Source organism: Eschrichtius robustus, chromosome 4 (genome assembly GCF_028021215.1).
Source record: "Eschrichtius robustus isolate mEscRob2 chromosome 4, mEscRob2.pri, whole genome shotgun sequence".
Classification (NCBI taxonomy): Eukaryota; Metazoa; Chordata; class Mammalia; order Artiodactyla; family Eschrichtiidae; genus Eschrichtius; species Eschrichtius robustus.
In genome coordinates, this window is record NC_090827.1 from 53826769 (window position 1) to 53849309 (window position 22541).

General features: G+C 37.3%; 1 protein-coding gene across 1 annotated transcript in view; it reads right to left on the minus strand.

The window, feature by feature from the left end:
• The window catches only part of LOC137763459 (V-type proton ATPase subunit B, brain isoform-like), a 53141-nt gene that overhangs the window by 5041 nt on the left and 25559 nt on the right, over nucleotides 1–22541 (minus strand). The window contains exon 3 of the mRNA XM_068541970.1: nucleotides 2160–2215. Coding sequence (XP_068398071.1) covers nucleotides 2160–2215 — 56 coding nt within the window. The remainder of the gene's footprint in view (nucleotides 1–2159; nucleotides 2216–22541) is intronic.

Below are 22541 nucleotides of genomic sequence, written 5' to 3' on the forward strand. Positions count from 1 at the left end.
TTCTACTTTGTCATAATTCTGTTGAGTTTTTAAAGTGTATTTTTGCTAATATCCAATACATGAGAACATTTTTATTAAGAATTTTGGAATCTGTGCTTGTAAATGAGAATAGCTACATTGTTTCTTTTCTGATACTAGCCTTTGTCTGGTTTGGGAATCAAAGATGTGCTACCTTCAGAAAATGAGTGGGACAGCAGTCTCCATCATCATCTATTCGGATACAATTTGTATAAAATTATCTATTCCTTGATCCTATGTGTATGTTTTAAGTTAAAAACAGGAGCCAAAAACTAAAAACAAACAAAAAACACTCTAAATCTGGTGGTATAAAGCCATTCTTACAACTACATAAACTTTATTTACCAGTTTTTCCTCAGCTGGAGTTATACCCCAAACAAACATTCAATAAAACTTTTCCAGCTTTCTTAAAATTACTTCCCCCAAGATGTTTTCTAAGTCCTTCCCATTATTGACTCTCATAGCATCCTGCACTCACCCTTCATAGCACTTACCAATTAGACACTTATGTATTTGTATTGTGTATTTTTGGTGCTGAGTTCAGCGCTTAACATAGCTGAAGCATGAATATTTTTAACTGTTTTTGAAAATACATTTACTAATATAAAAGCTTCATATTTTTAAAATATGAGTCAAAAATTTTATCCAATAAAAAGTATATAAAAAAGAAGAAATAAAGGACAAAGAAGCAAATAATTCTTTCAATACTTCCCCCAAAATAAAAGTGTATGCTTCATCCTTTCACAAAATATTAACGGGCACCTGCCTAAACCCTGTACAACTTGTATACTGAGGCTTGGAATCAAACTGCAGACTAGTATGAAACTGTGGCCAGGAGTAAGCTATATGCTTAATCTTGCAATTAATTTGTATAGGTACCTTGTCATGCACAAAAATATCTTAGTGATAAAGCTGAAGAGACAGTGCACTTTGCCCTTTCTTTTAAGAAATGGTTGTCAATTTATTTTCTTTATTTTTTTTTTTTAATTTTTTAATTTTATTTAGTTATTTATTTTTGGCTGTGTTGGGTCTTCGTTTCTGTGAGGGCTTCCTCTAGTTGCGGCAAGCGGGGGCCACTCTTCATCGCGGTGCGCGGGCCTCTCACCATCACGGCCTCTCTTGTTGCGGAGCACAGGCTCCAGACGCCCAGGCTCAGTAGTTGTGGCTCACGGGCCTAGTTGCTCCGTGGCATGTGGGATCTTCCCAGACCAGGGCTCGAACCCGTGTCCCCTGCATTGGCAGGCAGACTCTCAACCACTGCGCCACCAGGGAAGCCCGTCAATTTATTTTCTGCTTCCAGAGGGGCCACATGCCAAACATACTTCTGCCATTACTTCTCTCAACAAACTAATAACTGTGTACCTTTCCCCCTCATCCACTCCCAACAACAACCAATGCAGAATTACTGTTCTACAGAGCATATTATACAAATTATCTCCTCTGAAGATATTTGAATCACTGAACTCAGGCAGGAGGCTTCACCCAGGGTGAAGTCTATTCAATTATAGACTATATTCTATGCCTCCTTTTCTAAGATAATTCTTATGTATAGGTGTGGCTAAAAAAACCCCATGTAACTAAAGAGTCTTTCAACAAACTGAATAAGTAAAAACTATTCTCTGCTTTATGGTTTTAGTCACTGTTGAGATAATCTGTTGTTTATTCATTACTTGAATACCAGTGTCAGGCCCTCAAAGACAAAAGTAACATTGTTTACTCACTCAGAGACCTTAAAACTTAGTAGAGAAGACAAAAATGTAACAAGTAGTTATAACACACAGTAGTCTATGACAAGAGCCACCAGATACCGTATATCTAAATAATATCCTACAAGTCATAAAACACACAAATATTACTGTTGTTTTCCTAATAAACCTGTGAGGTATGATTAACAAACAAATAAAATTTTAAATTTTACAGACAAGGGACTCAAAGCCACAAACAGAATCCACAACAGATCCAGTACTAGAATCCCATCTTCTGACTTCGGACCTAAAATTCTTGTCTCCATATAGCACTGACATTCCGACCAAGGAATGGCTTAAAAAAATCATAACAAAAAACTTAAAGTGTACTAAACAGTACTTAATACTATGCTTTTAACTTCTTAAATGGTTAGACGATAATGATAGTGGTATTACCTTAACATGATCTAAGATCACTAGTGGACCATTAACTCCTGATACTGTCTTGTATGCTGGAAAGAAACACAAAAAAGTCAGTTCTTGTCAAACAGGACAACAGTCTAAATGATCTCTCTGGTATTACCAAGAAGAACCTCTCTCTACTTTATCGTATCTATTATTATATGGAACACTCAAAAAGTATGAAATTTTTCATTGAATTTATAAAATATGCCTGCATCGGTACAACTTCTCATAATCCCCTTCATCAAACCAAAAACACGTTTAATTCTTACTATAAGTCACATTGTTTCAAGGACCCAGAATACAAAAACACAGGTAAAGAGGGAGAGTTCCCACAAGAGTTCACAATTTTATATGGAGAAGGGGGAGGTAAGGGCTCTACCAGAGGTGTGCTGAGGGTCTGTGGGAGCACAGGAAAGACCCTGCAATGGTTCTCACTTAGAAGAGAAAAGAAAAAGCTTTACAGAAAAGGTAGCACTTAGCAAAGTAGATAGAGAAGGAGAAGGGAATCCTTAACTTTAAGCAGAAGTGACAAAACTCACAAAAGAAATCTGACAAAATGTAGTCTGTTAAGATAAAATGCCATGATTAAATAGTATCATAAAAACTATGAAAAAAAAAAAAGGAGTTTATGAAGGGGGATGGAATGAAAGGTCAGAGATCATATAAGTATCCTTTAAAAAAAAAAAGTCAAACGTTACTGTCATTGTAGAAGCTTTTATTTTCTACTGCAAATTATGCCCTAGCAACAAACTACCCAAATCTCTCATTTTAGAAAGGCGGTAGCTGTCATTGAATTGTATCACACCTACATACATGCCGAGCATAATGAATGGTAATCAGGTATAAATCAGAACAGTCAGGAAAGCAATTCTAACAATGTCAGAATTAACTAAATTTCATGATCAGAAAAGCTGAAAAAACAACTGAAGTTAAGTGTTTACAAGACCGAAAATAATGTATAAGAAGCTGTCAACCAACTGGGAATTTTTCACTTGCTTGATTTCTTAAGGATGTCTTAGACAGAAATTTCTGGCATGAATGTAGACTCCCAAGAATGAGGAAACCATTTAATAACCAGTCTGTCCATTCAAGGGGCTTCAGAATTTAAAAACATAATTTCTTTAGCCAGGAAGCAAGTGCCCTGGTAGAAACACTGAGACAGGGCAGGCGAGCACTGTCACGAACCCTAGTCTTTCATACTGAGGACCTTTAAATCCTCACACTAAATATTTGCTTGAAGACATTTGTAATTGTAATGATCAACAGAGGCTCCTAATTACTTCTTTTTTTTTCAACCTTAGATAAAAAGCAAGTCACAAATTTTACATGTTAAGTTACTTGAATGGATGGCAATGTAAACAAATGAATCATGCCTCCAAGATTATTAGAAATATCCCAGTTGTTGGGGCTTCCCTGGTGGTGCAGTGGTTGAGAATCTGCCTGCTAATGCAGGGGACACGGGTTCGAGCCCTGGTCTGGGAAGATCCCACATGCCACGGAGCAACTAGGCCCGTGAGCCACAACTACTGAGCCTGCGCGTCTGGAGCCTGTGCTCCGCAACAAGAGAGGCCACGATAGTGAGAGGCCCGCGCACCGCGATGAAGAGGGGCCCCCGCTCGCCGCAACCACAGTAAGCGCTCGCACAGAAACGAAGACCCAACACAGCCCCAAAAATAAATAAATAATTAATTAAAAATAAATATCCCAGTTGTCATATATTCTGCTACTTTTATGTTAATCCTCCCCATTGTTTTAAAATAATCTAATACTCTTAAAAATAAGTCCTACCCCTAAAACAATTTCTTCATTGTTCTCTTTTATTTTATTTTTATTTTTGGCCTTGCCACATGGTTTGCAGGATCTCAGCTTCCCGACTGGGGATTAAACCCACGCCATGGCAGTGAAAGGGCCAGGTGAGTCCTAACCACTGGACCTCCAGGGAATTCCCTCATTGTTCTCATTTTAAAAGACTCCAAATATTTTTTCAATTACTTTCTAAAATTGCTATGTGGATATGCAAAGTGAACTACATTAGAAACATGTTTTCTTTAATTTTTGCCACTTTGATTACTATGTGTCTCGGCGTGTTTCTCCTTGGGTTTATCCTGTGTGGGACTCTCTGCGCTTCCTGGACTTGGGTGGCTATTTCCTTTCCCATGTTAGGGACGTTTTCAACTATAATCTCTTCAAATATCTTCTCTGGTCCTTTCTCTCTCTCTTCACCTTCTGGGACCCCTATAATGCGAATGTTGTTGCGTTTAATGTTGTCCCAGAGGTCTCTTAGGCTGTCTTCATTTCTTTTCATTCTTTTTTCTTTAGCCTGTTCTGCAGCAGTGAATTCCACCATTCTGTCTTCCAGGTCACTTATCCGTTCTTCTGCCTCAGTTATTCTGCTATTGATTCCTTCTAGTGTAGTTTTCATTTCAGTTATTGTATTGGTCATCTCTGTTTGTTTGTTCTTTAATTCTTCTAGGTCTTTGTTAAGCATTTCTTGCATCTTCTCAATCTTTGCCTCCATTCTTATGCCGAGGTCCTGGATCATCTTCACTATCATTATTCTGAATTCTTTTTCTGGAAGGTTGCCTATCTCCACTTCATTTACTTGTTTTTCTGGGGTTTTTTCTTGTTCCTTCATCTGGTATATAGCCCTCTGCCTTTTCATCTTGTCTGTCTTTCTGTAAATGTGGTTTTTGTTCCACCGGCTGTAGGACTGTAGTTTTTCTTGCTTCTGCTGTCTGCCCTCTGGTGGTTGAGGCTATCTAAGAGGCTTGATGGGAGGCTCTGGTGGTGGGTAGAGCTGACTGTTGCTGTGGTGGACAGAGCTCCGTAAAACTTTAATCCACTTGACTGTTGATGGGTGGGGCTGGGTTCCCTCCCTGTTGGTTGTTTTGCCTGAGGCAACCCAACACTGGAGCCTACCTGGGCTCTTTGGTGGGGCTAATGGCAGACTCTGGGAGGGCTCACGCCAAGGAGGACTTCCCAGAACCTCCGCTGCCAGTGTCCTTGTCCCCACGGTGAAACAGAGCCAGCCCCCGCCCCTGCAGGAAACCCTCCAACACTAGCAGGTAGGTCTGGTTCAGTCTCCCCCAGGGTCACTGCTCCCTCCCCTGGGTCCCAATGCGCACACTCTTCTGTGTGCGCCCTCCAAGAGTGGGGTCTCTGTTTCCCCCAGTCCTGTCAAAGTCCTGCAATCAATTCCCACTAGGCTTCAAAGTCTGACTCTCTACGAATTCCTCCTCCCGTTGCCGGACCCCCAGGTTGGGAAGCCTGACGTGGGGCTCAGAACCTTCACTCCAGTGGGTGGACTTCTGTGGTATAAGTGTTCACCAGTCTGTGAGTCACCCACCCAGCAGTTATGGGATTTGATTGTACTCTGATTGCGCCCCTCCTACCGTCTCACTGTGGCTTCTCCTCTGTCCTTGGACGTGGGGTACCCTCCTTGGTGAAGTCCAGTGTCTTCCTGTCGATGATTCTCCAGCAGCCAGTTGTGATTCTGGTGTTCTCGCAAGAGGGAGTGAGAGCACGTCCTTCTACTCCGCCATCTTGGTTAATCAATATATATACACAGACATATACATACATACCACATCTTTATCCATTCATCTGTCGATGGGCATTTAAGTCGCTCCCATGTCTCGGCTATTGTAAATAGTACTGGTATGAACGTTGAGGTGCATGCATCTTTTCGAATTAGAGTTTTCTCTGTATATATGCCCAAGAATGGGATTGCTCGATCATATGGTAACTCTATTTTTAGTATTTTAAGGAACCTCCATATTGTTTTACATAGTGGCTGTACCAATTTACATTCCCACCAGCAGTGTAGGAGGCTTCCCTTTTCTTCAAAACCTTTCCAGCATTCACATTGGTAGACTTTTTAATGATGGCTATTCTGACTGGTGTGAGGTGATTGTAGTTTTGATTTGCATTTCTCTAATAATTAATGATGTTGAGCATCTTTTCATGTGCCTGTTGGCCATCTGTATGTCTTCTTTGGAGAAATATCTAGTTAGATCTTCTGCCCAGTTTTTGATTGGGTTGCTTGTTTTTTTGTTATTGAGTTGTAGGAGCTGTTTGTGTATTTTGGAAATTAAGCCCTTGTCAGTCTCATCATTTGCAAATATTTTCTACCAGTCCATAGCTTGTCTTTTTGTTCTGTTTATGTTTTCCTTTGCTGTGCAAAAACTTTTAAGTTTGTTTTGTTGCGTTTTAACTTGCACGAGTTCCATCCTCCGCTCTCCAGATCCATGGTAGCTTTGAAAACTAACAGCCCCCAATCACAGTGAAAACCAGCAGCCTGCCAGCCACTGGAAGGATCAGAACAAGTTTGGAGATTTTTCAAAGCTCCATTACCAGAGAATTATCATGACTTGATCTGACCAGTGGTTCCCTGGAAACCCTGCTTTGAGGACTAACTTTATTTGACCTTAGAGCTCAGTGTGAAAAGCCTTCTTTGGGGGTGTTTGTCAAGAACAATTACAGGTAATTGTTTACATTGGCAGTGACCTGAGGCAGTGAATAATAGTGGGGGCAAACAATAGACCAGCCGAATAGTGTAAAAGGAAAAACTGGGTAATGAGATGTTCATAAGGGTTTGACAAGTTGCTAGGAAGCTAAAAGTCCCCTAATGCCTAAGAATAAAAAAAGGAAAATAAAAACTTCTCCCAGTTTTCTCAGATTGATTCCATGTTTAGGCACTCCTTTATTGCATAGCCAGGCCAATTGCAACTCTGCCTTCACCTTCACTTCCTGTTTGTGCTGAGCCTAGAGATCAGCCAGAGATGAAAGCTCAGAATCTTCTCAGGTCTTTTCTGAGCATGTGTCACGCCTAGGTTATATGCATGTCTTTCCAAATTACCCACTATACACAGGTACTTTTGAAAGCCCTAATGTCCCAAAGGAAGTCTTTCCCTAGCTTTTCTTCCCAGGCGTTTGCGTATTTATTATTTTCCTCAACTGTAAGCCTTTGCCCTGGGCTGAAGAAGTTTGTTCATTTGCCTTACAATGTTTCTGAGGAATGCCATCTGTGTAGTCAATTTTTTGGCCTGAGAGAATTCCAAATTAGATGAAACAGACAGGCACCTTCTACCAGTCTTTCAGGTAGTATCCAAGACAGGTCAAAGCAGACAAACACAATTCTTTGCAAATAAGGTCTTTTCTGCTCCCTCTAGAACCAGGGACCAGGGTCCCATGCTGGGAATGAAAGCTTCTTTTCTCAAGACCGCTGCCAAGCTGATGAAGGGTGTAGGTCAAGTACAAGTAAAAATGTTGCAATGCTTTCCTACCATTTTAAAGTTGACTTTTTCTTGATTCAGCCTTCTCTTGGTTGCTATAAACCTGTTTTCAACAATTCGGACTAAGTTGATTCTTATCACTTTTACTCGATTTTTCAGTGTTTCTATTGAGGGGTAGGCCCCTGGAACTATCTACGCTGACATTTTTGCTAATGTCACCCCTTTAGTGAGGTAGGTCTGTTACCAATGAATTCTTTGTTTTTGTATAGCTCAACATATGTTAATTTTTCTTCATCTTTGAAGGATAGTTTTCTTGGATATAGAATACTTCATTTGACAAGCTTTTTTTCCTCTCAGCACCTGAATATATCCTCATACTGAGACAAGATGGAAGGAGGCAGGGCACAACCATTAAAAGAATGACATAGCCATTGAGAAGAATGGGATACGACAAAACATGGTTAGAACTGATTAGGTCCAAGATGGCAGAAGGTTCAACTTCCAGTACACCTTGAGCCTCATTATATGCTCATTGTAATACATTAGCATGCTAAGTGACACACCCACAGGTGCCATGACAGTTCCAAGGCTGACCATAAAAGGCCAAAAAGTGGGCAGTGGCCCATGTCATGGAAACCCCTGCCGCTTCCCCAAAACAGTTGGAATAATCCTCCCACTTGTTAGTCTATGAAATTACCCAGCCCATAAAACTAACAACCCCATACCTCGGGGCCACCCTCACTTTCTTAGATGGCCTGCGTTCTGTCTGTTGAAGGTGTATCACTTTAGATAAACTCACTTTCACTTTATGATGGCTTGCTCTTGAATTCTTTCCTGCGTGAAGCCAGGGACCCTTTCTTGGCAGCCCATCACAGGAACTCACCTGAGACCTGACCATCCTCTTATGCCCCATTTTCCTGCAATACTACTGCATCTGGCCTCCATGGTTTCCGATGAGAAGTCAGCTGTTAATATTATTGAGGATGAAAAAATTGAACTTCATCAAAATTAAAAACTTTTGTGCACCAAATGAGATTATCAAAAGGTGAAAAGATAACCTTATAGAATAGAAGAAAATATTTGCAAATCACATACCTGATAAGTGTTTGGTATCCAGAATATATAAATAACTTTCATAACTCAACAACAAAAAGCAACTCTATTAAAAAATGGGCAAAAGACGTGAAAAGACATTTCTCCAACACGAAAACTGTTCAACATCATTAGTCATTAGGAAAATGAAAATCAAAACCACAATGAGATACCACTTCACACCCAGTAGGATGGCTAAAATTTTTAAAAAAAGAAAGAAAAAAATAACAAGTGTTGGTCAGGATGTGCAGAAATTGGAACCTTTGTACATTGCTGTAGGGAGTATAAAATGGTTCAGTCATTGTGTAAAAACAGTTTGACAGCTCCTTGAAAAGTTAAAAACAGAACTCCATACAACCCAGCAATTCCATTCCTAACTATAGACTCAAACTAATTGTAGACAGGGGTTCAAACAAAAACCTGAGCACAGATCTTTACAGCAGTATTATTTATAATAGCCAAAAGATGGAAACAACCCAAATGCCCATCAACAGATAAGTGGATACACAAATTGTAATATATATATATACATACAATGAAATGTTATTCAGCCATAAAAAGGAATGAAGTACTCATAAATGCTACAATGTGGGTGAATAGTTAAAAGCTAGCTAGGGCCTTCCCTGGTGGTGCAGCGGTTAAGAATCCACCTGCCGATGCAGGGACACGGGTTCGAGCCCTGGTGCAGGAAGATCCCACATGCCATGGATGCAACTAAGCCTGTGCACCACAACTACTGAAGCCCGCATGCCTAGAGCCCATGCTCCACAACAAGAGAAGCCACCACAATGAGAAGCCTGTGCATTGCAACGAAGAGTAGCCCCCACTCGCCACAACTAGAGAAAAGCCCATGCACAACAACAAAGACCCAACGCAGCCAAAAATAAAAATCAACAAAATAAATAAATAAATAAAAATAAAAGCTATGCTAAATGAAAGAAGTCATACACAAAAGATGATGTAGTTTACAATTCCATTTATATGAAATATCCATAGGTAAACATATAGACACAGAAGACGGATGGTTATGAGGAGTTAGAATAGGGGAGAATGGAAGTGACTGTGCAGTGGGTATGTGGTGTTTTTTCAGGTGATGAAAATGTTTTGGAACTTATAGGTACTGGTTGCACAATATTGTGAATGTACTAAAGGAAACTGACACATTAGTCCACATAGACTTAACTGATATTTATAGAGCATTCCATCCAAAAGCAGCAGGGTACACATTCTTTTCAAGTGCACATGAAACATTCTCCAGGATAGATCACATGCTGGGCCACCAAGGAAGCCTTGGTAAATTTAAGAAAACTGAAATCATATCTAGCATCTTTACTGACCACAACACTATGAGGCTAGAAATCAACTATAAGCAAAAAAACTGCAAAAAACACAAACATGTGAAGGCTAAATGACATGCTAATAAACAACCAATGGATCACTGAAGAAATCAAAGAGGAAGTCAAAAAATACCTAGAGACAAATGAAAATGAAAACATGATGATCCAAAACCTATGGGACACAGCAAAAGCAGTTCTACGAGGGAAGCTTATAGTGATACAAACTTACCTCAGCAAACAAGAAAAATGTCAAATAAACAACCTTATGTTACAACTAAAGCAACTAGAGAAAGAACAAACAAAACCCAAAGTTAGTACAAAGAAAGAAATCATAAAGGTCAGAGCAGATATAAATGAGACTAAAAAAACAATAGAAAAGATTAATAAAACTAAAAGCTGGTTCTTTGAAAAGTTAAACAAACTGACAAATCTTTAGCCAGACCTATCAGGAAAAAAAAGGGAGAGGGCCCAGATCAATAAAATTAGAAATGAAAAATACACAGAAGTACAAAGGACCATAAAACACTACTACAGGCAACTATTCAATATATGCCAATAAAATGGACAACCTAGAAGAAATGGACACATTCTTAGAAAGGTACAATCTCCCAAGACTGAACCAGGAAGAAATAGAAAATATGAACAGAGCAATCACCAGTAATAAAATTAAATCAGTAATTTAAAAACTCCCACCAAGCAAAAGTTCAGGACTAGATGGCTTCACAGGTGAATTTTACCAAACATTTAGAGAAGACTTCACAGATATCCTTCTGCAACTATTCCAAAAAACTGCAGAGGAAGAAACACTTCCCAACTCATTCTATGAGGCTACCATCACCCTGATAGCAAAAACCAGACAACGATATCACCAAAAAAGAAAATTACAAGCCCATATCACTGATGAACATAGATGCAAAAATCCTCAATGGAATACTAGCAAACCAACTCCAACAATACATTAAAAGGATCATACATCATGATCAAGTGGGATTTATCCCAGAGATTCAAAGATTTTTCAATATCCACAAATCAATCAATGTGATACACCACATTAACAAATTCAAGAATAAAACCCATATGATCATCTCAAAAGATGCAGAAAAAAATTGACAAAATTCAACAACCATTTATGATAAAAAACTCTTCAGAAAGTGGGCATAGAGGGAATATACCTCAACATAATAAAGGTCATATATGACAAACCCACAGCTAACATCATACTCAACAGTGAAAAACTGAAAGCATTCCCTCTAAGTTCAGGAACAAGACAAGGATGCCCACTCTCGCCAATTTTATTCAATAGAGTATTGGAAGTCCTAGTCACAGCAATCAGAGAAGAAAAAGAAATAAAAGGAATCCAAATTGGAAAAGAAGAAGTAAAACTGTCACTGTCTGCAGATGACATGATGCTATACATAAAAAATCCTAAAGACGCTGCCAGAAAACTCTTAGACCTCAGCGGTAAAGTGATGGATACAAAATCAATATACAAAAATCTGTTGCATTTCTATACACTAACAATAAAATACCAGAAAGAGAAATTAAGGAAACATCCCATTTACTATTGCATCAAAAAAATAAAATACCTAGGAATAAACCTACCTAAGGAGGCAAAAGACCTGTACTCCAAAAACTATAAGATGCTGATGAAAGAAATTGAAGATGACACAAACAAATGGAAAGATCTACTGTTCTTGGATTGGAAGAATCAATATTGTTAAAATGACCATACTACCCAAGGAAAGCTACAGATTCAATGCAATCCCTATCACATTACCAATGGCATTTTTCACACAACTAGAACAAAAAATTTTTTAACTTCTATGGAAACACAAAAGATCCTGAATAGCCAAAGCAATCTTGAGAAAGAAGAACAGAGCTGGAGGAATGACACTACCTGACTTCAGAAAAGCTACAGCAATCAAAACAGTATGGTACTGGCACAAAAAACAGACATATAGATCAATGGAACAGGAGAGAAAGCCCGGAAATAAACCCATGCACTTATGATCAATTAATCTATGACATGGGAGGCAAGAATATACAGTGGAGAAAAGGCAGTCTGTTCAACAAGAGGTGCTGGGAAAACTGGACAGCTACATGTAAGAGAATGAAATTAGAACATTCTCTAACACCATATACAAAAATAAGCTCAAAACAGATCAAACACCTAAACATAAGACTGGATACTATAAAAGTCCTAGAGGAAAACATAGGCAGAACACTCTTTGACATAAATCACAGCAATATTTTTTTAGATCCCTCTCCTAGAGGAATGGAAATAAAAGCAAAAAGAAATAAATGGGACCTAATTAAACTTAAAAGTTTTGCACAGCAAAGGAAACCATTAAATAAGTTCAGTGAAGTTGCAGGATAAAAAATCAACACAAAAATCAGAATTCTCTACACTAACAATGAACAATTGGAAAAATAATTGAGAAACAATTCCACTTGCAATAAATAGCACCAAAAATAGTAAAATATTTAGAAATAAACCCAATTAAGGAGGTGAAGGACTAGTACACTGAAAACTATAAAATATTGATGAAGGAAATTAAAGAAGACACAAATAAATGGAAAGACATGCTATGTTCATGAATTGAAAATTTTAATGTTGTTAATAGGTAAATGCTTGCCAAAGAGATCTATAGATTTTAGGCAATCCCTGTCAAAAACCCAACAGAGGTTTTTGCAGAAATAAAATTCATATGAAATCTCAAGGGACCCCAAATAGCCAAAAAAATCTTGAAAAAGAAGAACAAAACTAGAGAAATCACCATCCCTGATTTCAAAATATACTAAAAAGTTACAATAATCAAAACAGTGTGGTACTGGCATAAAGATAGATATATATATATATAGGGAACAGAACAGACAACCCAGAAATAAACCCTCACATATGGGATCAAATGATTTTTGACAAGAGTGCTGAGACCATTCAGTGAGGAACGGCCAGTCTCAAGGACCCAAAAAGTTGGAGGACTCCACATTACCACATTTCAAAATATACCATAAAGCTACAGTAATGAAGATTCTGTGGTACTGGCATAAGAATAGACATAGAGATAAATGAAATAGCATTAAATGTCCAGAAAAAATTCATACATTTATGGTCAACTGGTTTTCAACAAGGGTGCCAAGAAAATTCAATGGGCAAATAGTGCTAACAACAATTGAATAGCCACATGCAAAAGAATGAAGTTGGACCCTTATCTCACAGCATACACACAAATTAATAGATCATAGGCATAAATGTAAGAAGTAAAACTATAAAGCTTTGAGAAAACAGATGTAAATCTTCAGATTGGGCAATGTTTTCTTAAATATGACAACTAAAGCACAAGCAACCAAAGAAAAAATTGATAAATTGTACTTCATCAAACAAAAGTAAAAGCTTTGGGTTTCAAAAGACACTATCAAGAAAGATAAAAGAAAATGCACACCATAGGAATTTTTTTCAAATCCTGTATCTTAGGGATGTGTATCTGGAATATATAAAGAACTCTCTTACAAATCAATAACAAATAAATAATCCAATTGAAAATGGGCTAAGGATCTGAGTAGACGTTTCTCCAAAGAAGGTATATAAATGGCCAATAAGCACATGAAAAGATTCTCAACAACAGCAGACATTAAGGAAATACAAATTTTATTCACATATTATTTATTTTTGGCTGCATTGGGTCTTCGTTGCTGTGTGCAGGCTTTCTCTAGTTGCGGCGAGCGGGGGCTACACTTCATTGAGGTGCACGGGCTTCTCATTGTGGTGGCTTCTCGTTGCACAGCACAGGCTCTAGGCGCGCAGGCTTCAGTAGTTGTGGCACGCAGGCTCAGTAGTTGTGGCTCACAGGCTCCAGAGTGCAGGTTCAGTAGTTGTGGTGCACAGGCTTAGTTGCTCTGTGGCATGTGGGATCTTCCCAGACCAGGGCTCGAACCCGCATCCCCTGCATTGGCAGGCAGATTCTTAACCACTGTGCCACCAGGGAAGTCCCAAGGAAATAAAAAATTTAAAAACCAATGTGACACTGATGAACATAGATGCAAAAATCCTCAACAAAATACTAGCAAACAGGGCTTCCATGGTGGCACAGTGGTTGAGAATCTGCCTGCCAGTGCAGGAGACGCGGGTTCGAGCCCTGGTCCGGGAAGATCCCACATGATGGAGAGCAACTAAGCCCATGTGCCACAACTAGTGAGCCTGCACTCTAGAGCCCGCGAGCCACACTACTGAAGCCCGCACACCTAGAGCCCGTGCTCCAGAACAAGAGAAGCCACCACACTGAGAAGCCCGCGCACCACAGCGAAAAGTAGACCCCCTCGCCACAACTAGAGAAAAGCCTGAGCACAGCAACAAAGGCCCAACACATTCAAAAATAAATAAATAAATTTATTTAAAAAAAAGAACTAGCAAACAGAATCCAACGGCACATTAAAAGGATCATACACCATGATCAAGTGGGGTTTATCCCAGGAATGCAAGGATTCTTCAATATATGCAAATCAATCAATGTGATAAACCATATTAACAAATTGAAGGAGAAAAACCATATGATCACCTCAATAGATGCAGAAAAAGCTTTTGACAAAATTCAACACCCATTTATGATAAAGAACCCTCCAGAAAGTAGGCATACAGGGAACTGACCTCAACATAATAAAGGCCATATATGACAAACGCACAGCCAACATCATTTTCAATGGTGAAAAACTGAAACCATTTCCTCTAAGATCAGGAACAAGACAAGGTTGTCCACTCTCACAACTATTATTCAACATAGTTTTGGAAGATTTAGCCACAGCAATCAGATACGAAAAAGAAATAAAAAGAATCCAAATCGGAAAAGAAGTAAAGCTGTCACTGTTTGCAGATGACATGATACTATACATAGAGAATCCTAAAGATGCTACCAGAAAACTACTAGAGCTAATCAATGAATTTGGTAAAGTAGCAGGATACAAAATTAATGCACAGAAATCTCTTGCATTCCTATACACTAATGATGAAAAATCTGAAAGATAAATGAAGGACACACTCCCATTTACCACTGCAACAAAAAGAATAAAATACCTAGTAATAAACCTACCTAAGGAGACAAAAGACCTGTATGCAGAAAACTATAAGACACTGATTAAAGATCATACAAACAGATGGCGAGATATACCATGTTCTTGAAATGGAAGAATCAACATTGTGAAAATGACTACAATAACCAAAGCAACCTACAGATGCAAAGCAATCCCTATCAAACTACCAATGGCATTTTTCACAGAACTACAACACAAAATTTCACAATTTGTATAAAAACACAAAAGACCCCAAATAGCCAAAGCAATCTTGAGAAAGAAAAACGGAGCTGGAGGAATCAGGCTCCTGGACTTCAGACTATACTACAAAGCTACAGTTATCAAGACAGTATGGTACTGGAACAAAAACAAAAATATAGATCAATGGAACAGGGTAAAAAGCCCAGAGATAAACCCACACACCTATGGTCACCTTATTTTTGATAAAGGAGGCAAGAATATACAATGGAGAAAAGACAGCCTCTTCAATAAGTGGTGCTGGGAAAAATGGACAGCTACATGTAAAAGAATGAAATTAGAACACTCCCTAACACCATACACAAAAATAAACTCAAAATGGATTACAGAGCTAAATGTAAGGCCAGACACTATCAAACTCTTAGAGGAAAACGTAGGCAGAACACTCTATGACATAAATCACAGCAAGATCCTTTTTGACCCACCTCCTAGAGAAATGGAAGTAAAAACCAAAATAAACAAATGGGACCTAATGAAACTTAAAAACTTTTGCACAGCAAAGGAGACCATAAACAAGACGAAAAGACAACCCTCAGAATGGGAGAAAATATTTGCAAATGAAGCAACTGACAAAGGATTAATCTCCAAAATACACAAGCAGCTCATGCAGCTCAATAACAAAAAAACAAACAACCCAATCCAAAAATGGGCAGAAGACCTAAATAGACATTTCTCCAAAGAAGATATACAGATTGCCAACAAACACATGAAATGATGCTCAACACCACTAATCATGAGAGAAATGCAAATTAAAACTACAATGAGGTATCACCTCACACTGGTCAGAATGGCCATCATCAAAATATGTACAAACAATAAATGCTGGAGAGGGTGTGGAGAAAAGGGAACCCTCTTGCACTGTTGGTGGGAATGTAAATTGATACAGCCACTATGGAGAACAATATGGAGGTTCCTTAAAATACTAACAATAGAACTACCATAAGACTCAGCAATCCCACTACTGGGCATATACCCTGAGAAAACCATAATTCAAAAAGGGTCATGTACCACAATGTTCATTGCAGCTCTATTTACAATAGCCAGGACATGGAAGCAACCTAAGTGTCCATCGACAGACGGATGGATAAAGATGTGGCACATATATACAATGGAATATTACTCAGCCATAAAGAGAAACAAAACTGAGTTATTTGTAGTGAGGTGGATGTACCTAGAGTCTGTCATACAGAGTGAAGTAAGTCAGAAAGAGAAAAACAAATACTGTATGCTAACACATATATATGGAATCTAAAAAAAAAAAAAGGTTCTGAAGAACCTAGAGGCAGGACAGGAATAAAGATGAAGACGTAGAGAATGGACTTCAGGACAAGGGGAGGGGGAAGGGTAAGCTGGGACGAAGTCAGAGAGTGGCATGGGCTTATATATACTACCAAATGTAAAATAGATAGCTAGTGGGAAGCAGCCGCACAGCACAGGGAGATCAGCTCTGTGCTTTGTGACCACCTAGAGGGGTGGGAGAGGGAGTGTGGGAGGGAGACGCAAGAGGGAGGAGATATGGGGATATATGTTTATGTATAGCTGATTCACTTTGTTATAAAGCAGAAACTAACACACCATTGTGAAGCAATTATACTCCAATAAAGATGTTAAAAAAAAAAAACCAATGTGATAGCACTTTACACCTATATGGATGGATATATTAAAAAGGCAGACAGTATCGAGTGTTGGCAAAAATGTGGAGAAATTGGAATCCTCATTCATTGGTAGTGGAAATGTAGAATAGTGCAGCCAACTTGGAAAGCATGAAGTTACCACATGACCCTACAATTCCACTCTTATGTGCATACCCAAGATTATTTAAAACATCTGTCTACACAAAAACTTATTGAATGTTCATAGCCGCACTATTCACAATAATCAAAAAGTTAACCCAAATGTCCATCAACACATGAATGGATAAACAAATTGTGGTGTATACATACAATGGAATATTATTCAGCCCTAACAATAAGGGGGGTGGAGAGTAACTCCTCAGTGAGCATGGGGTTTTCTTTTGGGGCGATGAATACGTGTTGAATGTTTTGATAGAGACAGTGTTTGCACAACATTGTGAAAATACTAAATGCCCCTGAATTGATTGCTTTAAAATGGTTTGTTTTGTGTGAATTTTCTGTAATGTTGTATGAATTTTACCTCAACTTTAAAAGTAAGAAAATGAAATAAAATTGTAATGTGTCACCAAAAAAATGAATAAATAGCCCTAAGCTTTAAAGAGAATATTGATGTTTAGGAACTTAAAATGGAATACTTTGTTTATCATAAACCACCACAAAAAAAGTGATCAGCAGTTTACACTGTAAGTATCAAACAGCTCATTGAAAGAATATATAAACAACTCTTGCAAATTAATGAAAAATAGGCAACATGGCAGAAAAATGGGAGAGTTGGACAAAAGTACAGATGAGTAACTCCTATCATGACATGGAGACTTACAATCTCAGATTCATAGCTCTAAAGGTATAGTAAAACATTCACAAGGGCAGTATAATTGCTATCATAAGGAAGATAATGTTGAACCTGAAGTATTTTTAATACTGAGGTTCAGTAGCATGGAAATAACAAATAAAAATATAATCTTACCTCACTAACCTGTTCTTCACCTCTTTATTTTTTTTATTTTCTCAAGTTCAGCAAGAAAAGCAGTTGTCATCATCACTCTCCTTCAGTACACTAATCATCCCTCAAAATAAAATGGTTATGGTTCAGGTAATTGTGGAAATAAAAAAAGAAGGATGTGCATTAACTTTTCTCTTTGAAAAAATCTCATGCAGTTTTACGTATCTATGGTGGCCTGGATAAATTTGCATATGGCAGGAAGAAAAGTGGCTTCCCATTTGCACAGCCCAACCTAAGAAAGCATGTAAATTCCTAAAGAATTCCATGAATAATAATGACAATAAGACATAGAGTACATTTCCAAAATCATGACAAAGGCAGTATACAAATGAAATGGTTTGATTCAGGAAAATTATTAAGAACCCTAAACTAAGGAAATTAAATAACAAACCTCATACCACATATCTATCCTATACTGTACTCTATACTTCAGCACTTTCCAAAGGAAAAATAATTATATTTTTTAGGAATTCCAAGCAAGTAACATTAGAAACATAAAAGGCACGATACTCAGAAACAAGAGAATTCTTTCAAATGACCAATACTTAAAGCTTGTATAAACTGTTCACTTACTTTAGGTCAGCAAAATTCAAATTGCTTAACTAGAGCAGCCAACGAAGGGTCACATGGCGAGTTTTTCTATTTGGGAGAATGAAAACTAGTGATCTCTATCAGAGTCCTGTGAATTGTTGACATTACTCCACCTGCAATTTCCTGAAACCCTAAGCCTGGGAAATATCCTTTCAGCTTAGTTCCTTAATGTCAGGGCTTCAGAAATGTGGCATCCACCAACTCTTGTGATTATTTCAAGTATGAAAAAAGAATTTAATAAACTATATGCTGGAATTCAAAGCTCTGCATTTGTGGGGAAATCTAATTTCTTAAAGGATGACTTGAAGAAATACTTTGATATTGAGCAATTTTTAAACCTGTTAATGTGAAAAGAATGTTTGGTAAAACAGCATCATCCTGATCGCAGGTGGTGATAATAAGAGACAGAACAGCCCATTATAAGGATTATACATCATGACCAAATGGGATTTATTCTTGCAAGGCAAGGTTGGTTCAACATATGAAAATCAATCAATGTAGTATAGCACGTAAACAGATTGAAGGGACTAAACTCCATGTGATCATCTTAATTGATGCAGAAAAAACATTTGACAAAATTCAATGCCATTTTATGATTAAAAAAAAAAAAAAAACTCAACAAACCAGGAATACAAGTTGATGACTTCAACATAACAAAGGTCACAGATAGAAAACCAACAGCTATTATATTCAGTGGTGAAATCTTTCTCCCTAAGATCAGGAACAAAGGAAGGATGCCTGTTGTCACCACTTCTATTCAGCAAAGTACTGGAATTCCTAGCCAAAGAAATAAGGCAAGATCAAAAATAAAAGGCATCTAAATCAGACAGGAAGAAATAAAATTATATTTGTTCAGAGACAACACACATGCACCCAAAAAAACCTGTTAGAATTAATAAATGAATTTAGAAAATTTGCCAGATACAAAATCAACACTCAAAAATCAGTTGTTTCTCTATACACTAAGAATGAAAAGTTTGAAAAGGAAAGTTAAAAAAAAATACCATTTAAAATATCATGAAATATAGTAAAAGACGAGGAATAACTTAACCAGCGGGACAAAAGACATGTACATTGAAAACTAGAAAACGTTGCTGAAGGAAATTAATGAAGACACCAATAATTGTAAAGGCATCTTGTGTTCACAGATTGGAGGATTTAATGTTGTTAATATGTCAACATGACTTCAAGGGATGTACGGATTAAAAGCAATCTCTTTAAACATCACAGTGAGGTTTTTTCACAAGTAGTAAAATTCATCCTAAAGTTCATATGGAATTTAAAGGGCCCGAATAGTCAAAATAATGTGGAAAAAGAACAAAATTTGAAGTTTCAAATTTCTTGATTTCAAAACCTACTACACAACCACAGTAATCAAAATAGTACTGGCATAAACACACATACAGGACGGAGAATAGGCCAGTGGAACAAAATAGAAACCCAGAAGTAAACCCGTATATACATCACCAAATGATTTTCAACAGGAGTGCCAAGACCACCCGATGGGGAAAGGATAGCGATTTCAACAAATGGTACTGGAAAAACAATATCCACATTCAAAAGAATGACGGTAGACCCTTACCTTACACCACATACAGAAATTAACTCAGTGAATCAAAGACCTAAATGTGAGACCTAAAACTATAAAACTCTTAGAAGAAAGTTCTGGGAAGAAAACCATGACATGAAATTTGGCCAAGAGTTCTTGAATATGACACCAAAAATGGAGGTAATAAAAGAAATAGATAAACTAGGTATTCAAAATTTAAAAATACTTCTTTCATCAAAAAATAAAACGAACCTGCTGAATGGGAGAAAATATTTGCAAATCCTATAGCTGATAAGGTTAATATCCAGTATGTATACACTTGTACACTGTTGGTGGGTATGGAAAATGGTGCACACAGAAAGGAAAACAGTATGGTGGTTCCTCAAAACATTAAAAATAGAATTACCATATGATCCCATAATTCGAGCTCCTATTAAATACTCAAGAAGAATTGAAATTATGAACTCAAAGAGTTATGTGTTCACCCATGTTCATAGCAGAATTATTCACTATTAGGCAAAAGGTGAAAAAACTCAAGGGTCCATTGAGGGATGAAGGGATATACAAAATGTGGCCTATACAAACAATAAGTCAATATTCAGTCTTAAAAAGGAAGGGAATTCTGACACATGCTACAACATGGATCAACCTTGAGGCATTACGCTAAGTAAAATAAGCCAGTCACAAGAGGACAAATACTGTATGATCCCACTTATATGAAGTACATAGAGTAATCAAATTCACAGAGACAGAAAGTACAATGGTGGTTTCCAGGGGTGAGGGGGCAAGGGAAATGGAGAGTTGTGGTTTCATGAGTACAGACTATTATAGTTTTGCAAGATGAAAAGTTCTGTGGATGGATGATGGTAATGATAGCACAGCAGTGTAAATATATTTCATGCCTCTGGCCTGCACTCTTAAATTGTTAAGATGATAAATTTTATGTTATGTATATTGTACCAGAATTTTTTTAAATAAAGGAAAATTAAGACATTCATATAAAGAAACACTGACGAAGTTCATTACTAGTAGATCTGCTCAATAAGAACTGTTAAAGGAATCCTTCAGGCTGAAATGAAACGCAACTTGAAACCATATGAAGAATTAAAGAACAATGGTAAAGGTAACTACACTAAGTTTAAAAGGCCAACACGTTTGCAGTTAGGGTTTGTAACGCCTCTTTTCAAAATGTGATTTAAAAGACAAATATATAAAATAGTTATTTTAAGGCTATTAATGGGCACACAATACATAAGGATGTCATTTGTGACAAGTGCAGTGTAAACGAGGATGCGGGATGTAAATAAGCAGAATTTTTGTTATTATTAAATGAAAATGTTATTACTTCAAATTTGTTTTTTCATAAAATTAAGATGTTTCCTTTAACCCCTAGGATAAGCACTAAGAAAACTACCTCACAAATATACAGAAAAGAAATAAGAAGAGAATCAAAATGGTAAACTGGGAAAAACATCAACCACAAAAGAATGTAATAATGAAGGAACTGAAGAACAAAAAGGATATAAGATATCTAGAAAATAAATAGTGTAGCAGTAGAAGTAAGTTCAAAGGGCTCAATATAGGATCAACACAAAGAAGACTACATGCAATCACGTTATAATCAACTTGTTAAATGTGAAGTACAAAGAGAGAATATTGAAAGGAACAAGAGAAAAGTGACTTGGCACATATGAGGGAACTCCCAGAAAACAATTTGTGAATTTCTCAGCAGAAACCTTAAAGGCCAGGAGAGAGTTGGATGATATATTCAAAGTACTGAAAAAAAAAACCACCGGTGAGCAAAAATGACCATACCTAGCAAAATTATGCTTTAAAAATAAAGGAGAGATAAAGTCAACAAAATCAAAGTGAGTTCATCACTACTAGACCTGCCTTATAAGAAATGCTTAAGGGAGATCACTTTGAAATGAAAACATGTTAACAGAAATGCAAAAGCAAACAAAAGCATAAATTTCAATGGTAAACTCATACACACATACACAAATATAGCATAATAACACTGTGATGGTGCTGTATAAAGTACTTTCACCCTGAGATAAAAGTTAAAATTTGTTAACAATATAAAAAGAAGGAAATTGACTATAAGGACACAAAGTTTCGGTGAGAGTAAAAGAATAGATGTCTAGAACTACAAGATTTCTATGTAGCCTTCAGCTATCCACAAAGAAAAGGCCTACTATAAATAAACAAAAGATAAAGAGAAAAGGATCAAAGTAAATCACTACAAAAAAATAATCAAACAACAATGAAATAAAGCTACAGAGAAAGAGGACAAAACAGCTGCAAAACAGACATAAGACAATTAACAAAACAGCAATAGTAAGTCCTTACTGATCGATAATTAGTTTAATATAAATGGATTAATCTTCCCAATCAAAAGGCATAGAGTGGCTGAATGGATAAAAAAACAATATCCAACCTTATGCTGTCTACAAGAGACTCATTTTAGATTAAAAGACACATACAGGCGCAAAGTGAAGGAATGGAAAAAGATACTCCATGCAAATGGCAACAAAAACAAAGTGAGAGTTCCTATATGCATAACAGACAAAATAGACATTAAGTCAAAAATTGTCTGTATAGACAAAGA